This window comes from Oryzias latipes, chromosome 9 (assembly GCF_002234675.1).
Source record: "Oryzias latipes chromosome 9, ASM223467v1".
Classification (NCBI taxonomy): domain Eukaryota; kingdom Metazoa; phylum Chordata; class Actinopteri; order Beloniformes; family Adrianichthyidae; genus Oryzias; species Oryzias latipes.
Genome location: NC_019867.2, coordinates 499,435 through 512,500, shown reverse-complemented (window position 1 = coordinate 512,500; position 13,066 = coordinate 499,435). Strand labels below are relative to the sequence as shown.

Genomic DNA, 13,066 nt, shown 5'->3' with positions numbered 1-13,066 from the left:
TGTGTGTGTGTGAAACTGGGTGTGTGTGAATGTGTGTGTGTGTGTGTGTGTGTCTGCGTGTGTGTGTGTGTGTGTGTGTGTGAATCTGGGTGTGTGTGAATGGGTGTGTGTGTGTGTGTGTGTGTGTGTGTGTGTGTTCATTTCTTGTCACCTGCACAGAAACAGGTGATGTCTCCAAACAGAGCAGCTTCTGCAGCTTCATTGAAGTTTCTGCTTTAGGTGACAGCCCCCGCCCCACCCCACCCCCGGTGGAAAAAAGCAGCAGGTTCTTCACAGTCAGGGCAGAGCGTCTCACCCACAGTGAGACAGAACCATCACATGTTCAAACCCGTCTGCAGCCGCTGACACAACTGCAGCTGGGACGACTGGAAACAGAACTTGAGCTGGGAATTTGCATCCTTGTGGACTGGATGAGGGAACTTTCATGACCCCCCCCCCAGTTCCCTATAGGGTGTAGAGCTGGTCCACTGTTCCACAGCTAGAACCACCACCCCCAGTGTGCCAGTGGAGTGGTACTGTCCCCACCCGCCACGCCATGCTGCAGAGCCCAGACAGCGATCAAAGACCTGAGGTCCTCTGGGAGGAGTTTATCCGCTGAGGAGCTCTACAGCTACCTCTGTGACTTAAGTTCAGGTGATAGGCCACTCCAGCCCAGAGACCCCAGGCCTTTAGCTCCGACTGGTTCTATGTTCCGTCTAGAGCTGCACGTCATAGAACTGGTTACGGTCTCAGACCTTTTAAAACAGATGTTTGAAGGTTTCATTTGCATCTGTTGGACAGAAAAGCTGCTACTTTTCCAACATTCCAGACTCTGAATGCTGAACTCCTGAAGCCGTTTCTGCAAACATACCTGTGATGCTGATCTTTGCAGACCAGTTGGAGGTTCCGTCCAGGACGCTCTGTTTGATGTTCTTCATGTGCTGAGCGTGGATCGTCTTTGACACGTTGAACACCTTCCGGATCTCCTCAAAGATCTCCGGCCTGTTTCTCTCACGGATCTTCATCCTGTCTTTCATGGCCGTGATGATGTGCTGCGTCCGGTCCTCCGCCCCCGTCTTGGAGCTCTTCTCAGCGGCTCCTGAAGGTCCGGCATTCGTTAGCGGGCCGGCAGACGTGCAAAGACAAGTCCTGCTTTGAGGAAAGTGACTCACTCTGCAGGCAGTCGGCGTTCAGCAGCTCCTGACACTTTTCGTGCACTTTGACGCCACACTCTGCACAGCGCATGCCCTGCCTGGCGATGCCCCACAGCAGACCCTCGCACTCGTAGCAGTAGGTGGGCTTGGTGGCCGTCCACACCTCAAAATGATGTGGCGTGGTGCAGGAGATGGGGTAGATGAGCGCCTCCAAGGTCTTCTTGTAGACGTGAATTTTCTGTCAGAAGATTAAAAATATAGACCCTTTATAAGATGAAAAGAGGTGAAAGGAGGTGAAAGGAGGTGGAAGGAGGTGGAAGGAGGTGGAAGGAGGTGGAAGGAGGTGAAAGGAGGTGGAAGGAGGTGGAAGGAGGTGGAAGGAGGTGGAAGGAGGTGAAAGGAGGTGGAAGGAGGTGGAAGGAGGTGGAAGGAGGTGGAAGGAGGTGGAAGGAGGTGAAAGGAGGTGAAAGGAGGTGGAAGGATGTGGAAGGAGGTGGAAGGAGGTGGAAGGAGGTGGAAGGAGGTGAAAGGAGGTGGAAGGAGGTGGAAGGAGGTGGAAGGAGGTGGAAGGAGGTGAAAGGAGGTGGAAGGAGGTGGAAGGAGGTGGAAGGAGGTGGAAGGAGGTGAAAGGAGGTGAAAGGAGGTGGAAGGAGGTGGAAGGAGGTGGAAGGAGGTGAAAGGAGGTGGAAGGAGGTGGAAGGAGGTGGAAGGAGGTGGAAGGAGGTGGAAGGAGGTGGAAGGAGGTGAAAGGAGGTGGAAGGAGGTGGAAGGAGGTGGAAGGAGGTGGAAGGAGGTGGAAGGAGGTGGAAGGAGGTGAAAGGAGGTGGAAGGAGGTGGAAGGAGGTGGAAGGAGGTGAAAGGAGGTGGAAGGAGGTGGAAGGAGGTGAAAGGAGGTGGAAGGATGTGGAAGGAGGTGGAAGGAGGTGGAAGGAGGTGGAAGGAGGTGAAAGGAGGTGGAAGGAGGTGGAAGGAGGTGGAAGGAGGTGAAAGGAGGTGGAAGGAGGTGGAAGGAGGTGGAAGGAGGTGAAAGGAGGTGGAAGGAGGTGGAAGGAGGTGGAAGGAGGTGGAAGGAGGTGGAAGGAGGTGGAAGGAGGTGAAAGGAGGTGGAAGGAGGTGGAAGGAGGTGGAAGGAGGTGAAAGGAGGTGGAAGGAGGTGGAAGGAGGTGGAAGGAGGTGAAAGGAGGTGGAAGGAGGTGGAAGGAGGTGAAAGGAGGTGGAAGGATGTGGAAGGAGGTGGAAGGAGGTGGAAGGACGTGGAAGGAGGTGAAAGGAGGTGGAAGGAGGTGGAAGGATGTGGAAGGAGGTGAAAGGAGGTGAAAGGAGGTGAAAGGAGGTGGAAGGAGGTGAAAGGAGGTGGAAGGAGGTGAAAGGAGACACGACAAGGAGTGGAGTTGAAAAGAGGTGGAGCAGCAGCAAAAGCCTGAAAGGCCAAAGGTCACAGAAACATTTAAATTGTTGGAATATCTGGTGAAGCTGAACAACAACAAACTTTGTAAAAAAGGCTGTTAAATCCCAAATGTAGTGTAGTAAAGTTTTTGAAAGAGCAAAACAAAGAAAAGACGGATAAAAGTAGAGAACAAAATTTGCTAAATGAAGTTTATGATTTCAAAATGTTCTGGAAAATTCTCTTTACGCTGAATAAAAAATGCTTCAATTCTCCAATCGTCTTCAGAAATGAGGCACTCAGATGCTAAAGTTTGTACCGTTTAGAAAGAAAATATTTACTCTGAAGAATGCAGAACTTAACGCTAAAAAGGATTAAAAAAAAACATCAGATGCAAAACTGTCCAACAGCAGAAGAGACCGGAGAAAGTGAGTTCAGGTGAATTCTGGGTCAGGTCCCAGGTCTCTGACAGGAACCTCAAAACTGAAACCAGATCTTCTGAAGGTCTCTCTGCCTGAAATATTGCAATGTTGGTGAAATAAAAGCATCAGTGAGCATGTGCAGTGCATGTACTACCGTTGATCAATAATGTCTTCCTCTGCAGCAGAAGTAGTGCAGTAACGCTGTAAAGGTGCTAGTCCTAATGCGGATGAACATCTGCTGAGAGCTCTCTGTCTCCAGTCGGTTAGTCAGATTGGGAGGCGTGAAAACTTGCGTTACTCACCAGCTCCTCGTCCTTCAGGGAAGCCCGTGTAGCCAGAGTCTGAGCCAGGCCGGCTTTCCTGGACTGGATCATGGACTGAAACAGACAAAGTCCTGCTCAGTTCCTCAGGTACGTGAAACTAAAGCCCCGCCCCCTTTTCCTACAGCAAGCCCAAAGCTTGTAGTTCCACCAAAGACCAGCAGAGGCCGGTTTCACAGGGAAACGATTCTCCATGACATAAACAAATCCAACTTTACATCAAAAATGTAAACATATTTAGCAGACATATTTCGCATTTGTGACACTTTTTAATATTCATTTCTTTTTTTAAATTATCCATGAAAAACTTATGTGGAGTGAAATTATTTTAAGACGTTGTTTTGAATTCGTCCAGAGTTAAATTAGCATTTTTAGGAGATTTTTCTTAGATTGACAGTTGGAGGGACCCAGCAGGTCAATCAAAGCTGTCAGAACTCTGTTGGTGTGGGCAGAGTAAACAACCCACTTCAAGGTTCTTTTCCTCCCAGAATCCTCTGGGGGACTTCAGAGGTTATCAGATCAGAGTTCAGGATTCGGGGCAGCGACAGAGTCCTCGTTCCACATTCATGACTGACTGAAGAGGTTTGGATTAGCAAACTCAAAAATACGTCTTCCTCAGTACGTGGGCGTGTCCACGGACTGTAGGCGTGTCTATCGACTGTGGGCGTGTCTACAGTCTGTGGGCGTGCCCACTGACGGTGGGCGTGTCCACAGACTGTAGGCGTGTCTATCGACTGTGGGCGTGTCCACTGACTGTGGGCGTAAATTTGAGTTGTAAAAAGAATATTGAGTTGGATCTTCTTTCTCTTTCGGCTTTTCCCATCAGGGGTCGCCACAGCGAATCATCCTTTTCCACCTCACTCTATCATGGACATCTTCTACCCTAACATTAGCCAACTTCATGTCCTCTGTTAAGACATCCATGTATCTCCTCTTTGGCCGTCCTCTTGCCCTCCTGCCAGGCAGCTCCATCTCCAACATCCTTCTACCAATATATCCACTATCCCTCCTCTGAACATGTCCAAACCATCTCAGTCTGGCTTCTCTGACTTTGTCGCTGACACAGGCAACATGAGCCGTCCCTCTGATGTACTCGTTCTTTATCCTGTCTAACCTGGTCACTCCTAAGGAGAACCTCAACATCTTCATCTCCGCTACCTCCATCTCAGCCTCTTGTCTCTGTCTCACTGCTACCGTCTCTAACCCATAGAGCAGAGCTGGTCTCACCACTGTCTTGTACACCTTTCCTTTGAGTCTTGCTGGCACTCTTCTGTCACACAACACTCCTGACACTTTCCTCCACCCGCTCCAACCTGCCTGCACTCGCCTCTTCACCTCTTTTCCACAATCCCCATCACACTGAACTGTTGACCCCAAGTACTTAAACTCCTGCACCTTCTTCACCTCAGTCCCCTGTAACCTAACGCTTCTACCTTGATCCCTCTCGTTCAGACACATGTATTCTGTCTTACTACGACTGACCTTCATACCTCTTCTTTCCAGAGCAAACCTCCACCTCTCTAGCTGTTCCTCAACCTGCTCTCTACTCTCACTGCAAATTACAATGTCATCCGCAAACATCATTGTCCAGGGAGATTCCTGTCTTACCTCGTCTGTCAGCCTGTCCATCAGCATAGCAAACAAAAAAGGACTCAAAGCTGATCCTTGGTGTAGTCCCACCTCCACCTTGAACTCCTCTGTCTGACCTACAGCACATCTCACCACCGTCATACTTCTCTCATACATGTCCTGAACTACTCTGACATACTTCTCTGCCACTCCAGACGACCTCATACAGTACCACAGCTCCTCCCTCGGCACCCTGTCATACGCCTTCTCTAAATCTACGAACACACAATGCAGCTCCTTCTGACCTTCTCTGTACTTTTCCATCAACATTCTCAAAGCAAAAATGGCATCAGTGGTGCTCTTACGGGGCATGAAACCATACTGCTGCTCACAGATCTCCACCTTCTTCCTAAGCCTGGCTTCCACTACTCTTTCCCACAGCTTCATTGTGTGGCTCATCAACTTTATTCCTCTATAGTTGCTGCAGTTCTGCGTGTCCCCCTTGTTCTTAAAGATCGGAACCAGAACGCTTCTCCTCCATTCCTCAGGCATCTTCTCACTCTCTAAAATCCTATTGAACAACCTTGTTAGAAATTCCACTGCTGTCTCTCCTAAGCACTTCCATACCTCCACAGGTACGTCATCAGGACCAACGGCCTTTCCGCTCTTCATCCTTTTCAGAGCCTTCCTAACCTCATCCTTTCCAATCTCTGCTACTTCCTGCTCCACAACAACCACATCTTCCTCCCTTCTTTCCCTGTCATTTTCCTCGTTCATCAGCTCCTCAAAATACTCCTTCCATCTTTTCTGTACACTCTCTTGGGTTGTTAGCACCTTTCCATCTCTGTCCTTAATCACCCTTATCTGTTGCACGTCCTTCCCATCTCTGTCTCTCTGTCTGGCTAGCCTGTACAAGTCCTTCTCTCCTTCCTTTGTGTCTAACCTGTCATATAGCTCATCGTAAGCTTTCTGTTTGGCCTTTGCCACCTCTCTCTTCACTCTACGCTGCGCTTCCTTGTACTCCTGTCTACCTTCCTCAGTCCTTTCTACATCCCACTTCCTTTTAGCCAACCTCTTCCTCTGGACGCATTCCTGTACTTCCTCATTCCACCACCAAGTCTCTTTACCGTCTTTCCTCTTTCCCGATGACACCCCTTAGCATCTTCCTACCTGTTTCCCTGATAATCTCTGCTGTAGTTTCCCAGTCATCTGGAAGCTCATCCTGACCACCCAGGACCTGCCTCAACTTCTGCCTAAATTCCTCACAAGTTTCTTCATTCTGTAGCTTCCACCACTTGGTCTTCTTTTCTGTTTTCCCTCTCTTCTTCTTCCTGACCTCCAGAGTCATCTTACACACCACCATGCGGTGCTGTCTGGCTACACTCTCTCCTACCACCACTTTGCAGTCATTAACCTCTCTCAAATGACCTCGTCTACATAGGATGTAGTCCACCTGAGTACTCCTACCTCCACTTCTGTATGTCACTCTATGTTCCTCTCTCTTCTGGAAGTAAGTGTTGACTACAGCCATTTCCATCCTCTTCGCAAAGTCCACCACCATCTGTCCCTCCAGATTCCTTTCCTTCACACCAAACCTGCCCATCACCTCCTCATCACCTCTGTTGCCCTCACCAACATGCCCATTAAAGTCTGCTCCAATAACAACTCTCTCTCCTCTGGGAAAACTCTCTATGACCTCATCCAACTCACTCCAGAATCTCTCCTTCACTTCTAACTCACAGCCAACCTGTGGCGCATACCCACTGACTACATTCACCATCACCCCTTCAATTTCTAACTTTAGGCTCATCATCCTGTCTGAGACTCTTTTCACCTCTAGAACACTGTTTACAAACTCCCCCTTCAGAATCACTCCTACCCCGTTTCTCTTCCTATCAACACCATGATAGAACAGTTTGTATCCTCCTCCAATACTACGTTCCTTGCTGCCCTTCCACCTTGTCTCCTGCACACACAGTACATCTACCTTCCTTCTCTCCATCATGTCTGCCAGCTCTCTGCCTTTCCCTGTCATTGTGCCAACGTTAAGAGTCCCTATTCTCAAACCTATGTTCCTGCCTTTTCCCTTCTCTCTCTGGCCACGGACCCTTCTGCCTCCCCTCTTTCTTCGACCAACAGTAGTCAAATTTCCACCGACACCCTGTGGGTTAACAGCATCGGTGGCGGTCGTTGTTAACCCGGGCCTCGACCGATCCGGTATGTCTAAAGTGTTGTGGATGATTCGCATGGTTATTTTGGCAATTTTTTACGCCGGATGCCCTTCCTGACGCAACCCTCTCTATTTATCCGGGCTTGGGACCGGCACAGAAGTTACTGGCTTGCAACCCCTGTGGCTAGATTAAAAAGAATATTGAGTTGGATAGACGTAAGAAATTAGGTTGAATAAATTTAACTCAATTACTTGTTACCAATTGAATGAATTTAAGTTGGATAAGTTATATATATATATATATATATATATATATATATATATATATATATATATATATATATATATATGCCTCACAATGAAAATAGAAATGAAATAGAAACTCGTGCGTTTATTTTGTCCGTTCCTTTTCTCCAAGCAGAAACTCTTTCTTTTGCTGATGATGCAGCCGTGTCACTTTTTTGATGGTCGTATAATCTTCATACGCCGTCATTTAAATCTCAGACTCCGTCTCACTGAAGTATAGCGCTCTCTTTTTTTCTCCACGCGTTTCCATGGTGACTCCAGAAATCTGTGATCCATTGAGAATGTCTTTATGTACCTGCTGTGCACGTGCATTAACCCAGGGTTACCAAGTGGAGCGTAATTACGCTAACTCATATCCGGTCTGTTGGAACCGACATACCCAGAGTAAGCAAGTTCAGGAGGATTTCAGCCAGAGTTAAGGCTTAAAGTCAGGGGAGTTTAAACGCCTTCTGGAATGCCCCCCCCCCTGTAGGTTCTTACTCACCATTGCCTGAAGGAGATGGAAGGGCCGCCACATTAGAACAGGAAGTAGAGGGAAGCAGAATGTTAGAGACAAGCGGAACTTTTTTTCACTGTTTACATCACATTACTGGACATTTGAGCTTGTTGCTAAAAGCATACCACTGATAATCTGGCCACCTGAGACAGCGCCATCTATAGGCAAGAACTTTGCAATGGTGCCTTCCTCGTCCACAAAGCAACAGGGTTGATCTGATCAATGAGCAAGTGACAGGAACCTCTCCAACCATGATGTCCTGTGGGGAGTCCTGTTGCTATGGTGACATATCTGCAGGGGATGCATCGTGTTTACCTGGTTGGATGTTTGTTTATTTGTTTGTTTACAGAGAGGTGTGTTCTTAAATCTCTGGAATGCTCGTTTCTGCTCTGGGTCATGACCTTAACCTGAACCCGAGCAGTCAGCTTAGGGTTAAGCTTAGAATTTGGGTGTTTACCATGGAAATCAATCAGACAAGGTGGTCCGATTACACAACAGCTCGTTAAAGTCACCACAGATCAGCTGGAAACCAAGTGGGGAGAGTCTTTGCTGCTGCACTCACCAGTTCACCGACCAGCGAGATGGGTCTCCGCCTCCGGAGGTCGGGCATGCTGTCGATGCCGAACGGCGCGTTTCCTCTGAGGACGACACAGAAATCACAGATCAACGTTTGCCTGGGCAGCTCCATGTCAGCGCGTGCAGGCCCCTCCCACTGACCCTGGCTTGGCCCACGGCTGCTTGTTGGGGTCCCCCTGTAGATGTGGACTCTGGAACACAGAGACGGATGTCAGGGAGCCGGAAGGTGACGGTTTCACAGCAGTGAAGGTGAACATTTATGAGGAAAGGATCAAATGAAGATAAGACAGAGATGAACGGTTGGTTGAGTTTCAGTTTTCATGCCAAGGAGACAGTCTTCCCGCCTCCGTGTACTCGTGCGCTAAAAGCAGCTAAACGTGGATCTGAGAGCTTCTCAGCCTGGATTTTGCGTTTGCTCTGAGCTGGTGAGAAGCAGCAGATGCAGTGATGGGCGGGGTTTCGTGGAACACCAGGTGCTGTCACAGAAAACCAGCAGGAACAAACAAAGGTTACGATGGGAAACAGAGAGAAGCTTCTTTTACGATGTTACTTGTAACCGGGCCTCCGTCTTCACAGCCATCTGTAAAACAGCAGAGAGGAGGAGACAGGTGAAGGTCGCAGAAGATCAGACTGACAGCAGCCATAAAAGCTTCAAGAATGTGGAGAAGTCCTCATGAAAAGCTCTCCTCATACTTCCTCTGACCTGCTCCTCAAAGTCAGCACATAAGTTCATCTTTTCTAATTCACTAAGTGGCTCCTGCGGGTTCTTGGTGAGGAGATCAGGAGGAGCTAAAGGTTAAAGATCAAACATCTACTCGTGTCAGAACTACCTCGCTCAAAGTCATTCTGGGAGAAGATGGACATTCTCCGCTTGGTTTCCTTCTTCTGTTCCAGAACCTGCTGGAAGCTCCTCAGACCCCTTAGTCTGTGCTCCTCCACCGGGCCTGATGCTTCTGCTTCTCCACCCTCCAGCCGGGTGCTGGTGGTGGATGGCAGCTCGGTTGGTGCAGCTTCTTCCAGCTCTGAAGATTCGTGAGCAAGCAGAGAAGCTGGCAGGGATTCTGCAGTTGTACATTGGGAAAGCTGGTCCTGAACTTCACCAGGTTCTTCCACCGGAACTTTTTTTCCAGTGGAGTCAGCAGGTTCTTCGGCTGGGATCCTGTTTGAACACCGAGGATCTTCTGTAGCCTCCAATGTAAGGCAGTTCTTGGTGTCTTCCACACACGGGACACCTCCTAACATGAGATGGATGCCGTTTTCTGTGAGTTCTTCTGAAGGGTCGCCACCATCCACCTGTCCATGCGCTTCATCAGAGGGGTTCTCCTTCTGTTCCCCACGGACGAGGGGTTCTAGAGGTTCCTCAGAAGGAATTTCAAAGCCTGTTTCCTCTTCAGGATTTACAGTTGAAGGTACTTCAAGTTTGCGTAAGGCACCTCGCAGGGCGGAGCTAAAACCGAGTACAGCCCGCCCAAAGCGTTTGACAGTAAAGCCGCCAGCAGGGCTTCCTTCAGCACTACAAAAAGGGAGCTGGTCCCCACAGTTCTGGTTCTGGATTTCAGCCTTCAGGAACAATGGTCCGTCAGCAGTGGTGCTGAAGGAGGTCTCGGTCCATGTCGCTGCAGACGACTCCTCGGTAGCTAAATACGTGTCACAGCTCGTTGGAAAGCTCAGGTCACTTGTTTGCTCCTGGTCTGAACCGTCAGCATCTCCACTGTGGCCTGCAGCCGAATGGTAGCCTGAACTCTGGGGGTGGGACAAATCTGCCCCACATTCATATCCAGCTGTAGGGTTTTGGAGGTCTGTGGGATCCTGAAGTCTGGACTGGCTCCGTCTCCCTGGTGAGCACCTCTCCTTCTTTCTGGAAGTGCTGGCGGGACAGTTGGAGAGATGCTCAGAGCTTCCCGGTGCTGCAGCTCTGGGGGGCTCCCAGCTGAAAAGGTCACTCCTACCGTCCGGACCGTTTCCACTTCTTCCCCAGAGGGACCGAGCGTCCCCGTGCCACGCCGAATCCATGCGGCTGCTGCTTGGTGGAGGAATGTTGGACCAACGTTCTCCTCCATCTCCGGCTCTGTGAGGCTTTCTTTCATGACAAGATGACGGCCTTTCCAAGTCTGACTCGGATTTGGAGCTGTGACCAGAGGACACAGAGCTTGGGCTCGGACAGTCTTCCCCGTCACGTCGTTCCAGGTAGCTTGAGCTAAGCTTTCCTGTCCAATAAGTATCTGGGATGTCTGAACTTTGCTCAGATGTATCATCCTGGTCCTCCAGTTCCTGCAGATCCACTGATTGGTGAGCAGGAGGAACACCCTGCTCCTCGGCGTGTCCTCGGAATTCTCCGTGAATGCTGTGGCGCTGATGACCCACTGCAGGGAAACTGTTGAGGTCTATGTTTGGCACCGCCCTCCCTAAAGCGGCGTGGGCACTGACGGGTCTTCTACGGGGAGAAGAAGCATCTTGGCATCCCATCTCTGACCAAGAGTCAACATGAGTAAGCGAGTTAGCTTTGCTGCTGGAGCGAATGCCCTCGATCTCCAACAGGACAGCATCCACGCAGGACGAAACCTCCTCCACGGATCCTCGCACCGACGTCAAGTAATCCCTGAGGTCGGAGATCTCCTCCTGGATCTTGTTGATCCCTTTCAGCTCTTTTAGAATATGCTCTATAATTGCACTTGAAACTGCTTCTCGGCCTTCGTCCTCGTCAAAGAGGGTTTGTGGGGGGGTCCTGTTCAAGCTGCAGTCTAAGCAGTCGCCAGCAGAGTACGGTCGCTTCGAACGAACACGAGGGGAAGAACAATCCCTCCGGGCTGGGACGTGGTTCCCATTGGGGTCGGGGCTGGGCGGGCTGCAGGGCGGCATCTGCTCCGGGGCGTCTCGAAGTCCACTCTCAAAGGAGATGTGTCTGACCCGAGCCGGGCTTCTGCCGCTTCTCCGTAAGGTGCAGGGTACCTTCATGCACCCCTCCCTGCTCGGCTCCACCTCTCCCACACATGAAGGACTCCTCCTGGTGGAGACCTTTGGAGCTTCGGCCCCCAGATTTAGAAACGTGCTTCTGTGCTCTTTCCCACAGCCGTGCGCCCCCCCCTCAGCTTCCTCTTCAGTAGCTGCATGATGAAGGTGGGAATCTGGGACGTGATGCTCCGCAGAACCTTGAAGCAGACGATGAATTTTGCCTCGAATGACCAAAGCCACTTTGGGGTTCGGTGCCCTCTTTTTGGGAAGATGAACTTTCGGCTTTGCCCCTCCCCTGGGGGCGACGCCGGCTCCATGTTGACCATTGAAGCGATTCCTGGAGAACATCTTCTCACCGGAGCGGCTACTTTCCCATGTTGGCGCTGGGAAAGGCCTCTGGCATCACGAGTCAACAAAACTGAAAATATTCTCCTGAGTGTTCAGTCCGACACTTGGCATCAGCTGTGGGTGGGGGTGGGGGGAAGAGATGACACAAAAAAAGTTTAGAAACAAAAACATTTCAGGAAACTAGATCTGAAGAGGGTTCAAAGACATTCCAGGGATTCAGCTCTTGGGTGGAGACCCTTCATCACATGCTTCATGTCTGTTAGAAACGCCTTCTTACTGTCCCCCCACATTTCCGTGTCCACGACAGAAAGTCCTGATCACCCCGGAGCCCCCAGCCCATCTGTTGTTCGCCTGTCTGTGCCGGTTCCACATTCACACCTGGTTCAGGGGGGGCACCCGGCCAGCGACAACAGGCAAAGATGCAGGATGGGAGCTCCGGAGAACAGCTCCAAAACTGATCTGAACTTCAAATATGGGATTCAGGTTCTGCTGCAGGTGACCCCCCCTTTCAGAGCAGACAGACCGTGAACACAGATGTGAAGGGAGGAGGGTCTTCTCAAATGTCGAAATGGAGATAAACTGAGTAGATCCAGCTAATATTCAAACATCTGATGCTGGGTTTCAATACATTTATTGGAGTTGAACAAAAGATTGAGTTCTCCTTTCATAAACCTGGAAGAACAACTTCCTCAAACCTACAGATCTGACTGTAATCTGACTGTAATCTGACTGTATTCTGACTGTAATCTGACTATAATCTGACTGTAATCTGACTGTATTCTGACTGTAATCTGACTATAATCTGACTGTATTCTGACTGTAATATGATTGTAATCTGACTGTATTCTGAATGTAATCTGACTGTATTCTGACTGTAATCTGACTGTATTCTGACTGTAATCTGATTGTAATCTGACTGTATTCTGACTGTAATCTCTGGGCCAGTTCAGACCAGTTCAGACCTTCTGCTTTCCTTTTTAACTAGATCTGCAGTCCCACCAGATTTGCACAAGACCCCACATCCAGCAGACGTCCAACAACGCCCGCCATCGCCTGCCAAGGGTTCGTACCTTCCGCCTCTGGGAACGGACCAGATGAGATCTGCAGTCCTACACTCCAAAAGCTACACTTTTAACAACTGCACGAACACCAAGTTTTGTGGTCGCCATGGTAACGTCACCTCAGGGGTGGAGTCACAGAGCCCTGGGGCCACAACACAACAATCCAAAAGAAAGTCGACCTTATCTTCATCCTTTCAAACAAATACAGGAGAATTTTTTCTTTACAGTCAAACAGCTGATATCCACCCCCACCCCCCCAGGGACAAGGAGACGTTTTCTGAGGAGTTTTGAGTCTCTCTGAGAAGCAGCTTCTTCACTCTGTAATTAGG

At 49.8% G+C, this 13,066-nt stretch overlaps 1 protein-coding gene across 2 annotated transcripts in view; it reads right to left on the bottom strand.

The window, feature by feature from the left end:
• The window catches only part of LOC101159330 (protein unc-13 homolog B-like), an 89,360-nt gene that overhangs the window by 40,035 nt on the left and 36,259 nt on the right, over positions 1 to 13,066 (bottom strand). Inside the window, exons 2-9 of one of the 2 annotated variants that reach the window (XM_023958107.1) lie at positions 9,207 to 11,790; positions 8,919 to 8,956; positions 8,518 to 8,567; positions 8,363 to 8,438; positions 7,789 to 7,794; positions 3,242 to 3,316; positions 1,152 to 1,371; positions 851 to 1,078 (exon numbers count right to left, since the gene is read on the bottom strand). In XM_023958107.1, coding sequence (XP_023813875.1) covers positions 851 to 1,078; positions 1,152 to 1,371; positions 3,242 to 3,316; positions 7,789 to 7,794; positions 8,363 to 8,438; positions 8,518 to 8,567; positions 8,919 to 8,956; positions 9,207 to 11,676 — 3,163 coding nt within the window. In that variant the 5' untranslated portion in view covers positions 11,677 to 11,790. The remainder of the gene's footprint in view (positions 1 to 850; positions 1,079 to 1,151; positions 1,372 to 3,241; positions 3,317 to 7,788; positions 7,795 to 8,362; positions 8,439 to 8,517; positions 8,568 to 8,918; positions 8,957 to 9,206; positions 11,791 to 13,066) is intronic. The other variant, XM_023958108.1, reaches the window with a different exon arrangement.